Consider the following 19,398-nt stretch of genomic DNA (forward strand, 5'->3'; position numbering starts at 1 on the left):
TTCAGTCCTGTTTCTACTCATTGCAGACACTGATTACTAGAAAAGGGCTCTCGCGCAGTGGAGTAACGAAGGTGTCAGAGTCTGTTAAATCGATAGCAGCCTACTCCTGTCTTCTCTCTGAAGAGTCACAAAGAAGCAGTTGGAACTTTTCTCCATTTAGTATTGATGACAAAAGGCCAACAAACTGTGTAAACCTCCAAAGACCCTCCAACAGGGTTATAATTGAGAGCGAGTTCTGAGATCAATTGCGGGGAAAGAATGGATATATCTACATTAGCAAGTAGTGCAGCTCAACAGGAGCTGAGCCAGGGCAGGGGACCGAGCATCCCTACAGTGCACAGCTCAGGGAGGATTAATTTTAGCAAAGGCCTAGTCTGGTCCATGGCCTGAATGCCCATTAGCAGTAAGAGCACATTGGATGCATTCCTGGAGTGCACCTTCCAGATGTATTTCATCCAGAAGGAATGCAGTTTGCATGCTCGGAAACCTCTTTGTGCTGTGAGCCAAATGGCAGCAAGGATAGGATGATGGAGGTTGCTTTCAGCCAGCATTCCTGATCCAAACTAAGACCCTGAAGTAGATAGGCTCTAGGAGAAAGCAGTTCAGAGCAGCTTTCTCCCGTTTCAGCTTTCCCTTTGCAGATAGCTTACTTCTGCCAAGCATTAGGTTGCGAGAATAGCTGTCTTGTGTTACCCTATTGAAAAATAAAGAGCTATTTTTGTTCTTTCCATAGTGATGGTAATTAATATTTAAGGAGGATGCTCCCTTGTGCCCCAGGTCAATCAAATATAGAGAAAAGTGCATACTGTTGATGACGTATTGTCTCCAAATTATACCCCAAAAGTGCCTGTAGAGCATGGAGACGTGGCATTGAGGCTTGTGGCAACTGGGTGGGGAAATAAGCAGAACTAAATAATAGCGTTTCCTTGGTCCAGAAAAGAAACAAAGGGGCTGTCTGCGTGGGGTGAAATCTTGTTATCAAGGCTGCGCATTTAGATCTTAAAGGCTGAAAGGGACCCAAGATTTTATCGTCTGCTGTTCTCACATCTGATGTGAAACCCTGTATCTACAGGCAAGAAGAGATAACCAGCAGCAGTCTGTGTCTTTGGATGGCAAAGGGGAGTCACGTGTACAGAGAGAATAAAGCAGTAAGTGCATGAAAAATAATTACCCACAATAAAAGCTCCGGGTACTTCACCATGGTGAGGATGTGTTGTTTGATTAACAGGAGCTGTTAGAAGGGAACCTGCTGCAGGGCAGCTGAGCAAGGTTTGTGAGTGCCAGGGTGTTGTTCCTGCACCAGTTCAGCAAAGCCGTATGTGGGGCACGTTCAGTAACAGCACCGCTTCCCTCCATACATGTAAGAGTTGTTACTGGAATTATCTGACCTTGTTGTCAAGTCCTCTGCATCTCTATTTAAGCTTAACCTTAGGGGCCCATAGCCTGGATCCACAGGGCTACTCTCTTCAGAAGCAAACAATCCTTTCTCAAGGGCTTTCTGGGGATGTACATCAGCCAAATTTCACAAAGTCCTGAAGGCAAAAAGCTAAAGCTGATCCGTGTTTTAATTTGGCCGCAGATGGCAGGCCCAGATTAAAGCAGCAGGCTTCTCCAGGCGATGCTCCATGGCTCTCCCCAGTGCGAGCGGTGAAGAGCCTGCTTGGAGGATGACTGTGAGTACTGCCCCTTTGGGTTTTGTTGGTGTTGAAGATGCTTTCGTAGGTGAGAGAGAATTCATATGCAGAGTGCCACTCTCCATCAGGAGGAGTGACAGCGGTGACAATGCCACCACAGCGGTTGGCCCCGGACCCAAACCTCACATGGCCTCGTGCAGACAATAAGAGAAAGTCCACAATGTAGAGCCAGAACAAACAAGGGAAATCATGAAAGAATGAGGGAAAGAGCGAGCCAGATGCTCCAGCTTCATTTCCAACCAGAATGAAAGCCAGCAAAGACTTGCACCTTTTAAAGGAGTAATGAATTGTTTCCTCCCCTGGCACGCAGTGACTTGACTTGCCACATGCTTCCCAGTAATTTCCCAGCAGGTTTTAATGTTGGAACAATGGCATTCTGTTAGATATTGATTTTAAAATAACTCTTCCACACTTACTTGTAACTTTAAGAGGTGAATTACAGCCCTTGAATGTGCTGTAATGTAGCAGTGGTAAATAGTTAAATAGGCACCATCTGTTTGTGTAGGCATTGCGTGTCGAGAAGGCAGAGCTTGGCTGAACCCTGCCTGTCCTCCTGGTCCTGGAGCACAGCTGTAAGCGTGATGGGTGGCAGGGAAGAATGCTGGCTCGCAATGAGAAAAGGTTCTCTGGTTATCTTACACTTTCGTTGTATTTTTTATGTCATTGTTTTACGGAGGTGATTGCATTACAGTGCCTGGAACACTCTACAGCCTAGAAATAAGCTGGGTTTGGTCACACATATTCCCCCATTCTGGCTTCAGCCATGCAGAATCCACAGATCATAGAATCCCAGAATGGTTTGTGTGGAAGGGACCTTAAAGCTCATCCAGTTCCACCCCCTTGCCACGGGCTGGGACACCTTCCACTAGACCCTTAATATTCCTTAAGAAACTGCAGTAAAAATATCTCATGTTGTTTTCCTATATTAAAGTATTCCTATATTATTTCATATATATATATATATATATATATATATAAATATGTATTTCCTATATTAAAGTATTTCCTATATTAAAGTATTAAATTTCCTATATTAAAGTCTCATTTCATATTTTAGGTGCCCCATGCTCAGTCTGCGCCAGGCAGGAAAGTCTGGGTGAGGATGTGGTGTGCAGATGTCACTGTGATGGGTGAGGTGGGTGCTGGCAATGCATGGGTATAGGATCAACCTCAGGCTGGGGGGGTGCGGAGACCCGCATTGCTCAGAATTCACACTGAACACTGATGCTGACTGTACGGGCGGTAATCAGCTGCGAGATGTAATTAGCTTTGGCTAATTTGTTGCAGGGCCTTTACCTTCACCTCCCCTTTCCCTGCTTTCCCACTGACACCGGCTATTCTGTCCCTTCTTTTCAGCCAATCTCTCTAAACTAATTACTTTTACTGGGTCAGCGCTGTTATGAAATTATCATTTTATAAGACTAAAAATAGCTCTGATCCAGTCAGCATGCCAATCACTTCCCTTCATCTCCAGTGAAACACAATGTTATCTTTAATCTCTGTTTCTCAGGCACTCACTGTGATGCACGCGAGAAAGAAAGGGAGTTAAAAAAAAACTAGAAAGAGGAGCTTAGGAAGAATTTGTAAATCAGTTGCTATAGATGCATCCCTGCCAGGGTTTCCACTGGTAAATTTAGCAGCCACGCTACTGTTTTAGCCGGTATCATTACTTGGCCTTATTCAAACTAATTCAGTTCTCACACGACGAGTTTACCCCAAAGGAAGGTTATTTTGCCTTGCGCATTCAGAGCAGCGTGTTTGCACGTACGTGCAATCGCTGCACATATCCAAAGCCACAGAAAGCATCAGGACAGACCATTGTTTGCTTTAAGAGAGAAAAATATCCATTTGCTCTGAGAATGAATAAATGTATTTTAATAGTCCTGCAGCTCTGGTGAATGCAGATATCTCAAAGATGAGATGCTTGCCTGAGATTTACACCGGGATAGCGAAGGGAAAAGGTCCCTCCTGTAGTTTCTGGCACAAAGACATTTTGCACACAATATCTGTAAATCCATTAGGAGAAGAGAATTGATACACATTTCATGTACAATGAAGCTGGAGCCAAGGGAATGAAAGCTCAAGAAAATGGCTTCTTTGTGTGACTCCATCAGTTCATTGTTTGATTGGACTTTATATTAAATTCAAGCTGTTCTTTGGCCTCAGGATTTAGGAATTGTTGACTGTGTGGGAAATGGCGAGAGGCCAAGGAAATATCCCACATCTCACCCCTCTTCCCATCGCTGACGTTAAATATGCAAAGTAGTGCTCCTATAAAAGCAGTTTTTCACATTCAGTTTAATGGCAGTTACGGAAGTAGTGACACACACAATATGATAACGGAGCCAAACAGTAATCTTCCCAGAGAAACCGGGAATGGCAGCGCTCCAGAGATGATTTATTATTTTCCTTACTTTGCAAACTCCTCTGAGTTTGCATGGAGGAGGGAATGAAGGTTACTATTGGCTCGAGTGCTTTCAGGGCTTTGCATTGAGAAGTAACTGCTGAGAGCTCTCTGTTCACGCAGTACCTGGCAGCATTTGCAACAAGCGTGGTCAGTATTCAATGAGTTCACGCCAGTTTGGCTGTCAGCAGTTTGGCAGCAGGTATTTCGTGTGCTGTTTCACTGCTTCATCCCCTTTCTTGTCCATGATTGAATGCCAATAAATAAGAAAGGTCAAGAAATAAGCAAAACAATGATGCTTCTTGCAGAGGGGTCAGTCCTCTTGTGCTCCCTCTGACCCACGGTTTGCAGAACCACAGGGTACCTGCTTGAGCCAAGACAAACCGAAATAGATCCCAACTCCCTGTTCTCTCAGTGCTCGGCTAATAAAAGCTACAAGAAATTTCGGATCTTGCTCCAGATCGGGTTGTTGACATAACCAGGCCAGCACGTCTGCTTTATTGACTTCCTAGCATTAACCTGATCCCTTAAAGGAATTACAGCGATAGGACTGTGTTGTCCAAGTGCACTGATGTGTGTCTTTCACACTCATTGACCAGCACAGCCGAATCTGAGAGAGGAATAGTGTTCTTGAAACCATTATGTTCTTGCAAATGTAAAGGGGACAGTCAGTCAGAGGACAGATTCTCCCAGGACCACTCCAAGGGCACTGAGCTCCAGGAGCTCAGCCTCCATTAGGCACTGGAAAATCACAGGGTTTATCCCTAAGTTTCAACCAGCACAAACTCCATGAACAACCTCTCCTCCTTGGTCCATGGTACTGCTGGGTTCTTGGCACAAATGGCCCAAGAGCTCAGTGATGATTCCCTCGGGATATACTGCAGGTCTCACCTTTTTCTAGGCTGTTCCTGGTGGGGATGGGGATGCTCCAGCGTACTCCACACCAGGAACCCTAGCTCTGCCAGAACATCAGAGCATCTCCATGTCCCGGGATGGTGCAGGTGGATGTGGCACTCAGGTTTTCACAAGTACACTTTGCTGCCTACACTGCAGGCTGCAGACACTGCCCAGGAGCCTGGAACATGCTGCTGTTGTCAGGTGAAATGGAAACAGCTATAAAAAGCTTGGAAAAATACATGCTTGGAGCAAAACCAGTGTGGGGTTTAGTAGTGGAGAGAGGTCTCGTACAGCAGCCGGGGTTTGATGTGTGCTGGTGGGCAGTGAAACAGGAGGCTGCCCCATCCGCAACCACAGGCTATTGAGAAGCAAATTAAACCAACACATTGGTGGAAAGGTAACAAAATGTATGATGATTAAACTGCCTCCATACAGATGTAAAGCTGGTGGCTCTTGTGTAGCAGGTTAGCTAGAGCCAGGGATGTGAACGTGAACGATGGGAACCAGCACTGTGCTGAGTGGCTGAGATATGGAGGGTCATGGAGATCAAAACCTCCTACAGAACATAGAACAGGGGCTGGCAGAGCTAATATTTGTTGTCTTGGTGGTTTAAAGGCAAGAGAGAAGCTGGGTAGCTGTTGGCCTCTGGAGAAACGTGTTTCTGCCTGAATTGGATAGCTGATTTTGAATTAATTTGGAATAGTTGTTTCGGTAATTTGGATTGATTTAAGATGCACCCAAGAAGAATGCTTTCATTAGAAAACCTCCTGAGCAAAATTTAAATCGTGCTAAATTAAAACCAGCCTCTGATAAAGCAGGGCTGACGAGCACAGCAGAGGGATCAGGGATGCAGGGTCAGTATCATTTAATCCTTTTGCTTTGTTTCCCATTCCAGAATAATTCTTGTACCCATCTCCTTGGGTTGTTAACTGCCTAAGGAGCTTGCAAGTCATCCTGGAATCCTCCAGCCCGATTTGCACTGTAACCCCCCCAAAAGCAGCACTTAATCTATTTTATGCAGTGCTTCACCTTCAAGAAGAAATGCGTTTTTATTGCTTTGCATTTCTGGGTCAAGCTGGAAATTCAGTTGTATCCTAAAGATACTGAGGGACTTGGAATAAGAGCAGCTGATGTACGGAACAGTGGGAGAGCTATTGGTTTCCTAATGCCAGCCTTGGTTGGTTGTGGTAAGTAAACTTTTACCTAAACAGAGGTAATTTTTGAGTGTCTTAATAAATGGGAAAAGTTATCCTGCCACAAGCAATGATGGAATTCCAGTGCCAGGGAAACATTCACTTATCTGGATTTCAGTGTTTCGGTGTTCAAAACAAAAAATACATATATACGTGTAGAGATTTGAGTTAAGCCCCGCTGTGCTTTATAGGTTCTTGTTTGAAATGCTGGCTGGATTTTTAATGGCAAATGGTAATATTTAAGATACTCATAAAAGCTCCGAGTGTTGCTGAAGCACAAGCAGCGAACTGGCAACCGCCAACTATTAAGAAGCACGTTAGAGACTTTGGCTGCTTTTTTGGCAAGGTCTGTGTGATAGGAATTGCCAGAACTCTCATTAGTAAGTAACAAGATCCTTCCAAACATATTGAAATGACTTCTGAAGAGAGACGTATATGAGATATTGTGTGAAAATGACAGTTTGTCAAAGCTGGAAGGATTTATGGGGAAGTGGAGTGGGGCAGGAGGTGTTAGCCACCCACTCCAATGGTGGGAGTGAGAAGCTGGAATGACCTGAGGCCAGAAGTTTCATTTCTAGCTCAGGAGTTTCTGTGCTCTGGTGCCAAGCGGTGGGTGAGAGCTGCTGCACAAGCCAGGGGCTGGAGCTGGCACCGTCGGTACCTTAGGACCCCAGCACCATCCCTCTGGCTCCACAAAGTGCTTCTCCAAGGAGGGGTCTGGCAGGGCCCTGTGGAGCTTGTCTGGCAGGAATTAGGATTTTATGGCTCTTAGCAGCAACTCCTCTTTCTAAGCAGAGGTTTTGAGCGAGCCAGCGGAGAACGTTTGGCTTTGGGTGCTTGAATAAGGGAGTGATAGGTACCTGTTGTGGGTAGATGGGTGTTGTCAGAGGGCACAGGGCCTGTTTTGGGTCTGCTCGTATTGAGGTTTCTGAGTTGCTTGTGAGCCTGTGATTTGACACTAAACTTAGCTGACAGCCTATTTTCTACAGACACCTACTTTAATTAAAATCCTGCAAGAAAAATCCCAAATCAGTAATACCAGAAGTTAAAAGCTTTAAGGCTTGCACAGCATGTTATAGGTCCCTTCCCAGTGAACTCTTACAAAGCCATGTTCAAACATCTCATTTTTAAAATCCTTGTCAACTCATTTATAGCACTCATTCATCTCTAATTTCTGTGATTACAACAGATTGAGAACACTTTCAGGTCCTCAGGAGCACTCTGGTTTGTCCATCCACGTGTTCAGAAAGGCAGGGAAAGAGAACAGGACTCTCCCATCACTAATATAAAGCAACATACGTGTGAATGTCCAGAAGTGTGTGCAGATACAAAGATAGGTGCCATCATTATTAACCAGAAACCAGAAAACAGAGCTGTGTTTTTATGCATTTCCCTCTCATAGAGAAGACGTGAACAAGCCACCCAGCACAGGTGTCCCTCTGAAGCTGCTGAGATACAATGGTGGGGATGGGAGGGTGGTAGCTGACCAGTACGGGCCAGTCAGAATGTGAAAGAGCAGGTTGGGTCGTGCTGGAATCCAAAGCCCGGCTTCCATTTCTAAACAAGCACTTTTCCCAGGTAAGGAATTCAGCTTTTGGCATGTTGAACATGCAAACTCTGCTGAGATGATAAAAAGGAGGAAAAAGGGGTCTTTTAGTGACTATGACAGACGTGTTCTACATCTTCACTTAATGAAGAACTTCAGGCCTGCAGTTGTCATATGTCAGATTCTGCTCCTTTCTGAGAGCTGGATTAGGATTTTAATAATTGAAAAGTGCTACTGCGAGCCTGGTCGTGTAGAACAGGCCCAGAGAAGTGTTTAAAATCAAAAGCAGTTTAGAGAAATCGGTCACCACATTACAAGAACGAGAATTGTCTACAACTGACTATTAAACTGTGTGAATCTCCAGTGGCAAAATTCCCTGCAAAGTAACTGTAAACTTTGTGTATTGTTCTGATGTGTGGAATTAAGAGATTGCGTTTGATCCTGGCTTTGGGCCTGCCTGAAGCAGCAGCCAGTGATGCCAACTTGATTTTATATAACCCCATGAGGGCGAGGGCTTGGTCATTCTGCTTACCAAGGTTTTAGTTCAGAGCAACAGAAGCTCAAATCTATAATCTCAGTAGAAACATCTGTAAGAGGGAAATGAAATATAGGGGAAAAATGTGCCCTCCAGGCTACATTCCCCTTGCTTTGATATCATTATCTCTGTACCTGTCCATGGGAATGCTTCAAATTCTACTGCAACAACATATTCCTATTGTTTCTTTAAACTCACAACTAAACACAGACAGGAAGCCCGTATCCTGCTCAGTTACGTACTAATCATGTCCTGGAAATCATGGAGTATTTTCAGTATAGAGGCCCACGATATCCATTGGAAATGTATAGTTCCTGGCATGTCAAGTGAAGAAAACATGACCAACATGACGAAGAGAGACAACACACACGTCAGCGACTCTGTGTAAAACCTGTGGCTCGAATGAATGCCTGAAAGCCATAAACTCTACCTGCCAGGTCCCTTGCACTCATGTTAACTTTTCTCTCCTGCAGAAGGAGTGTGAAACAGGACCTGCTACTCCACAGCCTTGCTCCTCCTGCACTCATTTCCATTGTGCCAAGCATTTGTCAAGTGGGTGTTAAGTGCTTTTTCTGTTTTACACAACTTCACATAAGCATAAATTGCAGAAGTTGTAAGGCAAAGAACAATCAAGCCCTTAACAGTTCCAGCCCCTTTTCAAACATGCACCCAGGAAAAAGCTTAAGAGTAACTGAAGTCAAGCTCCTAGTACATGCTCGCCTGCTGCTCAGTGAAAGAAGAAGTAATACTCACCCCAGTGTTGTCATGGTTACAATAGTGTACCAAAAGGAAGCAGGAATACTGGTGAATTTGCTTGCTGAGGACCCTTTCTCTGCATAAAACATCACAGTTGCAAAGATGATGATTGCCATAGTGAGGGAAAAGAGGAGAAAGCCAAGCTCGGAGGCACAGCTCTTCAAAGTGTAGCCCAAGATTCTTAAGCCTTGGGAATGGCGAGAGAACTTGAAAATCCTGAAAACCCTGAAAACCCTTAGTGTCACAAAGGCTCCACTGACATCCTCGTTGTTGGTCATCACCAAGCCAATGTAGTATGGCATGATGGCCACCACGTCAATGATGCTCATCACACTTCTAATGAATCTGTAGCGACTTGGGGCCGCAAAGAGTCTCAACAGATACTCAACTGTGAAAATCATCACACAAGCTGTGTCCAAGCAAAAGAAAGCCACAGCGTATCTTTCCCCACATGGAAGCTCCTTGTTTCCAGGCACCGTGCCACAAGGGACAGTTTCCACGACATTAGTGATAACAGAGACAGCAATAAAGAAACCGGTGACATAGTAAAAGACTAAGGCTAAGGTGCTGGTGTGGGGGTTCTCGAAGGCTCGCCACATGGTCTGCCGGAAGCTCAGGGATGGCATGGACCCTTCTTGGTTGTTTTCAGAGTCATTGTCATCCATCAGCCGCTCTGCGTTCTCCCGCTTTCTGTCTTTGTACTCTTCATAGCAGCAGTCCCCAATGATTTCAGGGAGGATCCCATAGAAGGCAAGCTCTTCGTCGTAAGCAGAGATGCACTCATACCTGGGGTAGTGCAGCTTGCCAGTTCTATAAAAATTCAAGATGCACCTAAAGACCTCAGGGTCCCGGTCAAAGAAGTACTCCTTAGTGTCTTCATTGAAGAAGAACTCCTTCTCGGTGCTACCCAGGAGAGTGTCCGGGTATCTCTCCAGTGTAGTCCTCCAGGTCTGGAAACGCCTGCCACTCACATTGAGAATGATCAGCTCATCCTGCCTCTTGTTTTTCTCCGTTGGAGCCAGTGGCATAGGACAGTTGGCTACTGGCATCCATCCTATGGCGGCTGCCCTGGCAAAGGGCAACCATGCTGCTACTCCTGCTGCCATGATGACCCCAGGCCTTGTTACTGGAGAAGATGGTTAGGCTGCTCCTCAGACCTGTCGGAAGTCAGATCAGTTCCATCTACAATAAAGAACAGAATAAAACCACAACACAGTCAAGGCGGGTGTCTTGCCCCATTGTGTTAAGGAGTCCAACATGAGTATGTACGCAAGGAATTTAAACAAGTGGCTTGTCCATATCTCCCACTTGAAGGATGATGGTAAGGCACAGGATAATCAGCTCTGCAGGGTTATGGCATTATTATAGATTGAAATTTTGAATAGCAAATGATTCCTCATTAAAAGCATTTTAAAAGTAGCATAAACACACTAATTTATATTTGCTTCCTCACAAACAAGACTAATCCATAATTCCCCAGGTGTAAGCCTCATGTGCTCATCAGTTTAACTACAGCTGTCAAGAAAGAGCTGAGAACTCCAGTGAAATCAGCTTGCAGTTCAGCCAAGGAGCTTGTATGTCAGGAAAAGCCATGAGTGGACTGAGCTGGGTTTCCAGTCCTAGGACAGTTCAATACATAAGGGATTTTGCACTAAGAACATTTCCAGCTGAAAGAAATTGAAAAGCTTCTCTGGTTTTCATTACTTTTCTTCCACCTTTAGCTGAAGACCTGGCCTCAGCAGCAGTGTTTTGCTGGTCTCTTTTATTTAGAGATGGGTTTTACTCTTGTCAAATATTGCATCCATCTCCTGGCTCAGAGGAAAATTCAGGGCAACGTTGCTCCAAATACCTGAGCAACAGTCAGTGTGAATCTCAGGTGTGCAAGCTGATGGATTAAGCTACTACCTGAATACCAAGAACATCAGGATGAGGGAAGCCTCCAAAGTTGGACAGCTTTCTCCCAGCAGGAAGATACTTTGATTACTTCCTAGCTAACAGAGGCAGAAGTCCTTCAGCTGACGAACTGAAAGACTATTAGGTTGAAATATGTTCACTGCACTCTTGATTTTTAGATGAACAATACCTCAAGTTGTCCAAATCGTCAGCCAACATTCTCTTGAATTTAGAGTAGTTATTGTGGTTCTGATCTAGCCCTGAATTTTCTCTTTCTTATTGATCAGAGTTCTTACAATATTTAAGTTCTCTTTTAACTTGTACTTACTCTCACTTCCCTGATGTTTTTCTAACTCTACCATAACATTATCTGGAGAGAAAGGTATCACAGAAGATGCATTTGGGGCCCTATCAAAAGTCGATTTATCAATGGAAATTCCATTGATTCCACTGACTCAGGCCTTTGAAGCTTAATTGTATCCTAGGCAGTTTTACTCTGAAGTTTTTAATTATATGAAAGCTGCCATTCCAGCCAGTAATGCTGCAGCATTATTGATTCCAACAGGCCATCAAAATACTGAATAAAAAATGATGGAACCAATCTGCGGTGAAAATGACTAAACTGCTCACAGAAACACTCTTCCTCTTCGGGGCACATTAACATTCATCACCTTAATGTGGAATATCTTTCTGTGCAATTTTACTATCTAAAGGACAATTGCAGTCCCTCGTGCAAGCATCTTACTGCTGCTGGAAGAGGTTTTGTAATTACGAAGCGTATAATAATCCATAGCGAGGCGTATCCCAAGGAGACACTTTGCTTATACACACAACACTGGAGCAAAAAGCCTGCAGTATCTCCCTATAAAGAATTGTTCAATATTTCTATGCAGTACTTTTCCTCTCCCCTAAAGAGGGGATTTATTGCGTTAGAGTGCCAGACTGACAGCCCTGGAGACCAGGCTCTTCCATCTGTGCAGGGAAGAGGCTGAGCACTACAAACTTTCTCTACATGACTTTGAAACCATGCCCCAGTCTTTAGCTGAAAGGCAGTCTCTTGTGGCTCTGAGCAGAGCTGGTGGTTTCTTATACCAGCAGTGAAGGATCTTTGAACTTTTAGGAAACCCAGCATTAAGAACAGGGCTGCGAAAAACAGGCGGCAGCAAAATGAGAACCGTTTTATTCATTAATCACCAAATATCTAGAGGCAAATAACCAAGAGACCCAACATAATGCATCCTGTTCCTGTTTCCCTTGCTGGTAAACTGTCTTGGCTGCTTTTTCATTTCAACTAGTGACACCACCACAGTCATTCCACCAGGACTGACTGGCGACATAGGATGACCTGACCAGCAGCAGTGCACTGGATCCTCATCTCCCCTGATTCCTCAGAGGAGCCTCGTTAGAAACCAGTCCTGTACTTCTAGAACTTGGGTTGTAAATTCCAGGTTACCTACATTAGCTGCTGAGGCACTATAAATACTTCACATATAATTGTTCTAATAAAGCAGTGGTAACTCATAAGTGACTTACACGCTTTTAAATCAATTTTTAAAGATAAAATGGGTCCTTCCATGCTGGCAGTGTATGTGGGGAAGCTATAAATATCTTGGCTATGAAGTGGACAGGAGATTAAAACAAAAGAGAAAGACAGGGGTGTTCTTCTGGGGAAGTTTAGTTCCCATTTCGCTGTGAGCAAGAGATGCAGCTGGTTAAGGAACACAGTGGGCACAGTTTAGTTTTCGAAGTTGCGCTAAATCTGTCCCATTTGATTCTCAAAACACACAAGCAGAGAGTCTTTTCCAGCTATAAATTGTCTGAAGGACTGAGAGAGAGAAGAGTTATGATATCCCCTGTCACAGAGGTTTTGCTTCTTGTCCATGAGTCCTTGGAACTCCATCCCTTCCCGAAGTAAGAGATGGAAAATTAAGAGACAGATAGGGCTGGGTTTGTAACTCAGAGCTGTGCAAACTAAGCTGGGTAAAGAGTACAAAGTAACTGGTTTATCTGCAGAACGTGGAAAGAATCCTCCTTTTCTGGCATGGATTCTGGGGTTTGGTGGCTGCTAACAGTCTTTTTAGGCTGCAGAGCAATTGCCCAGGCTCAAAATTTAGAGTCGACAGAGTCTCTTCAGCTCGCTGAGCAAACACACGTTGATTCTAAGAAGCATATATTTAGCTGCACACATATTTCTAATTTTAATGACCGTAATTTCTGCATGTAATTTGAAAGGAACTAGTTAACAGAGGCTGGGCTCCCTGCTGATGACATTTAGAAGACCTGGTACATGAAATAAAGTAATTTGCCTCCCTCTGATTTAAGAAAGTCAGCATCTATGGAGAAAAGAATCGATTTTCTTTAGGTAATTACAAGGCCAGTGCCAAGGTGCAAGCAAATCTGATAGAGGAGCCTGTCCCTCTCCCTGGAGTCCCAGCACCATCGAGCCCCCTCTGCCCACCCTGGCTCCCGAAGGCTATCGGTGCCATAGACAGTTCGAGGACACCAGGAATCATCCCGGTCTCCAACAAAAACCTGGCGAGGTCAGTGAAGCTCTGGAGGAAAACTTTGGGAACACAGTTCTCTTCACCTAAAGGGTCAAGGAATAACCACTGGCTCCTTACCCTGTCAGCTCCCATGGCAGTGCCGTACTTAATAGATGTGTCTTTATAGTCTCATGAAAGCAGGAACAGAACAAAAATCCCTCTCTAGAAGTAGACAGGGATGGTTTAAAACACAACCAATAAATATACTGTGAGTTTCTTGGTGAGACACCGTTAATGGGAGCGAAGAGCCTTGAGATCATCCGTTCTCTCCTTCCCTGTCCTTCTTGGGTCAGGCTCAGGCAGCAAAGATGTATTTGCTTTAAAGCAAAATACATCAGCCAAAGCTTCCTCTTCTCTGTCAGTCACATACTCCTTTCCCTTCACAATCACATTGGATAATAAAACTTTTCACAACATGTTCACTCCCTCAATCCATTGGAGAGGTTTAGGAGCAAAAGCAACAGGCTTAGGATAAATGCATGCAAACTTCTGCCCCCCCTCCCAGACAGCCCGAAGAGCCCCATCTTGCATCTCCAGCTCATAGTGATGCCTTACCTGGCAGGAAAGATGCTCCCAGTGCCCAGAGTAGGGCTGAATCTGGGGAACTGGAAGGAAGGGGAAGCAGGCACTCGTCAGGATAAAAGGTGAACCGTTCTGCCTGCCTCTTGCCTCCCTCTCCAGATGAAGTCAGAAGCAATCAGTAAATGTGATCATCATTGTGAAAGTATATATAGAGAGATGACTAAACAGCTTCTCCCTCATTACTGCCGCGACGGAGTCTCTCCCTGCCTCTCTCGCCTGAGCTTGCTTCGCTTTGCGCCCTCCCCTTCCAGCACGGCTCGGAGCTTTGCTCACTGCTGAACCCAGCTGGAAACGGCACCGGGTCCCGGAGAGCTGCTCGGCTGGATGCAGCCAGGAGACAGACCCAAGCTGGTCCCGGGGAGACAGGCTGTGTGTGAAGCGAGACTGAGGAACGGCGGCGTGAGCTAACAGAGCCACCGGCAAATGGAGGCACCAGAGCCTACCCTGCATGCTAATGTGACAGCAGTGGCAAGGGGGGATGAAGGGGGAAGTAGAGGGTGAACTTCACGGGTCCCTTTTGGAGCTCCCGGTGTGTCCCTGGCGTGTGGGGACCACGCAGATGTCCCTTCTGGGCAAGAAAATGAGCCATTCCCTCAGCATCACAAACCTACAGCCAACACCTACACCAGGCAGGAGGCAATGCTCAGGAGTGAAAATAAATAAGCCAGACCTAAACCGATCTTTCCCTCTCTCCTTTCCCAGAGCTGTCCCTTTCCCCCTCATCCTGCCATTCTTGCCTGCTCTGCCCCTCAGCAGCCCATACCAGTCCTGTCTCCATACCACCCTAGCACCATCCCTCTGTATCCACAACCAGAAGTTGGACTCCCCACGCTCCAAGACCTTGGCTTTCTTGCTCTTTTATCTGTTTGCCGGCGGTCCCCATGTAGTAAATGACTATGAGCCCAAACGGGATCCAGCCAGTCCTGCCCTGCTCTGCCGGGCAGCCCCCGGCAATGGCTGATGCGCTGCCGCGATAGTTCGCGACTTCCATAAAGTAAAGCAAATACCTACATGAGATAGCGGAGCGTGGCAGCCTCGCCATTGCCTCGCGTCCTTCCGCGGCTCCGGGCGACACTTTAATACGGGAGTTCAGGGGCTGCAGGGCTCGGGGTGGCCGTCGGACGGGGACGGGGAGGCGCCGGGGGCGGAGCGGGGTGCGGGGGACGAGCGGGCGGGGGCCCCGCTCCTGTCCCTCGCTGCCCCGGTGCCTCCTCCCCGCCCGCAGGTGACGACCCCGGGGCCGGTGCCCCCAGCCCGAGTCCGGTCGATCCCGCACCCCCCCCCTTCCCAGTGCCGGCCCCCTCCCGGTTCCCTCCTCACCTCCGCAGGGCGCTGCCGGCCGCGGCCGCCCGCCGAGCGCCTCCGCTGCCATGCGGCTGCCGGGAGCGCGGGCGGCGCGGAGTGCGCGGGCGCGGCGGCGATCAGCACCGCGGGCGCGGACAGCTCCGCGGGGAGGGGCCGGGCCGGGTTCCCCTCCCCACCCCTCTCCAGTGGGTGACCCTGGTGGGGGACGGGTCCCGGTTCAGTGCCTCCCTCAGCGTTGTCTAATCCCTGATAATTCAATGCAATTAATGGAGATCTAACACTGATTCCCAAGTGCCGGGCCCTGGGTAATCCTCCCGCAAACCAATTTCCCTCAGCAGTGTGTGTAAACTGCACCACAGTGTCTGCAGCAAGGTAATGAGTTGCGGTTTTGCATCAGCAAACACAACCTATTATAATCTTTACAATAGGGTTCCTAATAGTTGTACACTGGACACACGGATAGTTTTGTACAAAGTGAATCCCAAAACTTCTAGGAGAAACTTGCAGTGGCTGTGTGAATTTAAGCAAATCAAAGCATCCGGAATCCATCTTTATTAGATGTCCTCAGGTCTGCTTTCCCCTGGAGAACACTTCCCCTGTCTCTGCTTGCTCCTTTCCTTGTGTGGATGCTCAGAGGAAAACAAAGCAGAAGCAGTGCTTGGCTTGTCCTGATACCAGAGGTTTGTCTGTGATTTATGGTAGCATCACTCCACAAAGCTCACAGCCTCTCCTCAGTGCTCCAGCCCTGCTCCTGGCTAGCTCTGGCCTGGCTGGGACTGGGAATAGCTTTTCCCCTATGACTCGGCCCCCTTTTAACTTCCGATCTCTATTAAAAAGCTAATTTGGGAGCTCTTCTTCAATGCTCCCAATTTTGTATTTTTAAATAGAGTATGAAAGTCAAAAGCAAGCTGGCTGCAGATAGGCCAATGTGCAAATATTCCTCCTGCTTCCTCTTTCTTTTTAAATTCCTTTCTTCTTTCTCTCTTTATCTCCTCTTTTTCTCTTTTGCTCTTTCTTTCTGCCTTCCCCTTCCTCTCTCTTTCTAGGAATCTCTCCTTCTTTTCTCCTGCACCATAGGTTTTCCTAAAACTTTTGGAACAACTTTATCTCATTCTGTTACTGAAAAGAGAACCTGCCAATGCTAAACTGATCCGCATACGCAGAGGGACAACTGGAAGAGACACTGCATAGTTAAATATCAATATTAAATATAGTTCACTTGATGGGGTTTTTTGCTCTGTATTTATATCCTCTGCCTCTCTAGTGAGTTTTCTGTACTGTGCCTGTTCTTTACTCTGGGTGTTATCCTGCTGTAATTTTGCATCTAAATATCCCTCTGACTTCACGGCTGTGCTGCATAAGCATTCTGTAACGACGGTCGCAGTAATAACCCTAGCTTGGTTGCTTGAAATTACAGCTTGCCATAACAGTGTAGCTTTGTAGCCTGATCATGTCCTCTAGATTGTGCCAACGGTTTCCTTGCTTTGGATCCAAGCTTGTGAAAATGCCTGCAAGGATTAAAGAGAGATCATTAATATGATTATGTGAAAGAGTCGGTCCTTGTAAGCTTAAAATTATATATGTGGTCTAAAGATTGAAGCAGCCTGGAAAACACACTGCTTGGATATATCTCAAGCAGCTCAAGACCTTGGCTAAGTCTCTCGAGCTCTGTGTTCCATCTAAAGAAAGAATATAGTCATACTTACTAACAAAAATATATTATCAGGCTGTATGAACATTTCCAAATAGCTCTAGGATTCCTGAAGGGCATCGGGTGTACAAAAGTGTAAGGAGTGGAATAGGTGTGTGTTTGTCTGCCTGCCTGCTTGTCACTCTGGTGTGGAACAGCAAATGGATGGGGTGTTTCTCCAAAGCATCCTTGTAGAAGAGTCCCTCCCCAGCATCCTTGTAGGCCTTGTTCAGATACTGGAAGCTTCTCTGAGGTCTCCACGCAGCTTCTCTTCTCCAGGCTGAACAGCCCCAATATTCTCAGCCTGTCTTCATATGGGAGGTGCTCCAGCCCCTGATCATCCTCATGGCTCTCCTCTGGACTTGTTCCAACAGCTCCATGTCTGATCCACAGCTTGGGCAGTCCAAGAAATGAAGAAGGCACAAGGCACTTTTTGCAAAACAAGTTTCTGAAACATTTTGTGGAGATTTGTGAAAAATAAAACCCCGAAATCTATCATCATTCCTTGGGAGTTCTTAAGCACATCTTGTTATTGGCTTAAAAGTATCCCAAAGGGAAAAGTGTCTCATTTCCAAGCACCTTGTGAAGAAGGTTCCATACAGGGAGATGTTAAGGGTCAGGGGATTTATTTAAGATGAGTGGAGATTGTATTAGCCCCACTTTGGGAACACTGCAGAATTTACAGGGGGACTGTTTGCATCCTTGTGCAGTTCCAGACCCATCCGTTAGAGATGTCACTGTACGATGGACAGTCTGATCTCTGTCTGAAGCCTTTCATTGCCTGTTGGCTCTTGGAGACCAGGGGGGTTGGTTCAAGGCATCTCTGATTTAGAACGTGTTCAGTTTTTTCCCACTCTGTGTTTGGAGATTTTCCAACCAGAAATAAAGGCATACAGGCAGCTGCATTCTGCCACTGCTTTCCAAACGGGAAGAGGAAAGAGCCATGGATGGTGTCCAGCAGCTCTGCTATCAAGCCAGCAGCTGCAACATTTTCTGCTTCAGCTGACCTTAATGAATAAAGAAAAGCTCACACATGATAGTAGAGGGAAAACACCCTTGAAGGGCAGTAGTGATGCTGAATGAGGGCTTTGATTTATTGTCCACTGTCCTCTGTCTCTCCCCGTGCACACCACAGCTCACTCTTCCAGTCTCATTTCACATGGTGAGTAAAATGGTAGCACTTGTTTGCAATGCTGCTCGCTGCTACAGCTCATCAAGGATTGTGCTTAATTAGCCATATCCTACCTTATCAACATCCAACATTTAAGTAATGAAAGTCTCACATGAAACTCCTGATTACAGGTGAGACCAGGTGTGTTGCATGGGGCAGGTAGGGAAGGGCAAAGTGGAAAGCAAAGCTGGACGGAACAGGTAGAGAGATGGGTTGGCTTGAGCAAAGCCGTGCTGTTCCATCAGTTAGTAGGGAAGAGATTTAGCGTGCCTGGGTATTCCATGTCTGCTTGTGCGGCAATTGTGTCTGTGGCTGGCCTTTATGCAGAATATTGCCCAGAGAAGCTGTGGCTGCCCCATCCCTGGCAGTGTTCAAGGCCAGGTTGGACACAGGGGCTTGGAGCAAGCTGCTCTAGTGGAAGGTGTCCCTGCCCATGGCAGGGGTTGGAGCTGGATGAGCTTTGAGGTCCCTTCCAACCCAAACCAGGCTGGGATTTTAGAAGTGCAGTTTCAGCATCCTGAATTTGAAGCTCTTTTTCACTAATGCTGCTGTCCCCTCAGTGCAAGAGATCCGATGTGCCTCTTGCTTGTAACGTGTAAATGAGGGTAGATCTGCTGAAGACAAGGGAGTTAGGACAAAGTGATGCCAATGACAGGGAAATCAGGACAATGGGCAAGAAGCTCTGTAAAAGCATGTGTATTCTTTGCTGCTTTGCTGCATTCTTCACTGTTAATGCTTTAGTGTCTTACGGTCCAGGACTTCTGTTGCAAGGATCTGCCTCCAGCCAGTTGGGAACTTTCGCAGTTAAGAGTCAAGCAAGGCTAAAAAGCTCAGAACTGAGCAAAGCACAAACTGACTGCACTGCTTTGATCTCACACACGTTGGGGTAACCGCTCACCATTGAGGAATCATCGTTATCTCCTGGAGTTTGAGAGACCAATTAAAGAAAAGGGAAAAAGAAAACAAACCCAAACCAACCTGAACTAAATGATTAATGGGAAGTTCTGGGGTTTGGAATGGTTACCAGAGCCAGAGTGATGCTGCAGGTTTTGCTGCTGGAGTCAACAATAGAATAAATGGTAATTGCCGGGTTTTGGAGGCTCATAACCAGTAAATCAGATCTCTGGAACTATACATTTACTGCAAATTTAAGGACTTGTACTTTCAGTTTTAAGAGTGCATTTTAAAT

General features: G+C 46.1%; 1 protein-coding gene across 2 annotated transcripts in view; it reads right to left on the reverse strand.

Moving 5' to 3' along the window:
* Positions 1-10,131, reverse strand: part of KCND3 (potassium voltage-gated channel subfamily D member 3) — a gene marked incomplete at both ends in the record, with an annotated part of 115,842 nt that extends 105,711 nt beyond the window's left edge. For both annotated transcript variants that reach the window (XM_080633035.1, XM_080633034.1), the window contains one exon: positions 9,023-10,131. In XM_080633035.1, the coding sequence (XP_080489161.1) occupies positions 9,023-10,131 (1,109 nt within the window). The remainder of the gene's footprint in view (positions 1-9,022) is intronic.
* Positions 10,132-19,398: the final 9,267 nt, after the last annotated feature.

Source organism: Psittacula echo (assembly GCF_963264785.1).
Source record: "Psittacula echo genome assembly, chromosome: 22".
Classification (NCBI taxonomy): domain Eukaryota; kingdom Metazoa; phylum Chordata; class Aves; order Psittaciformes; family Psittacidae; genus Psittacula; species Psittacula echo.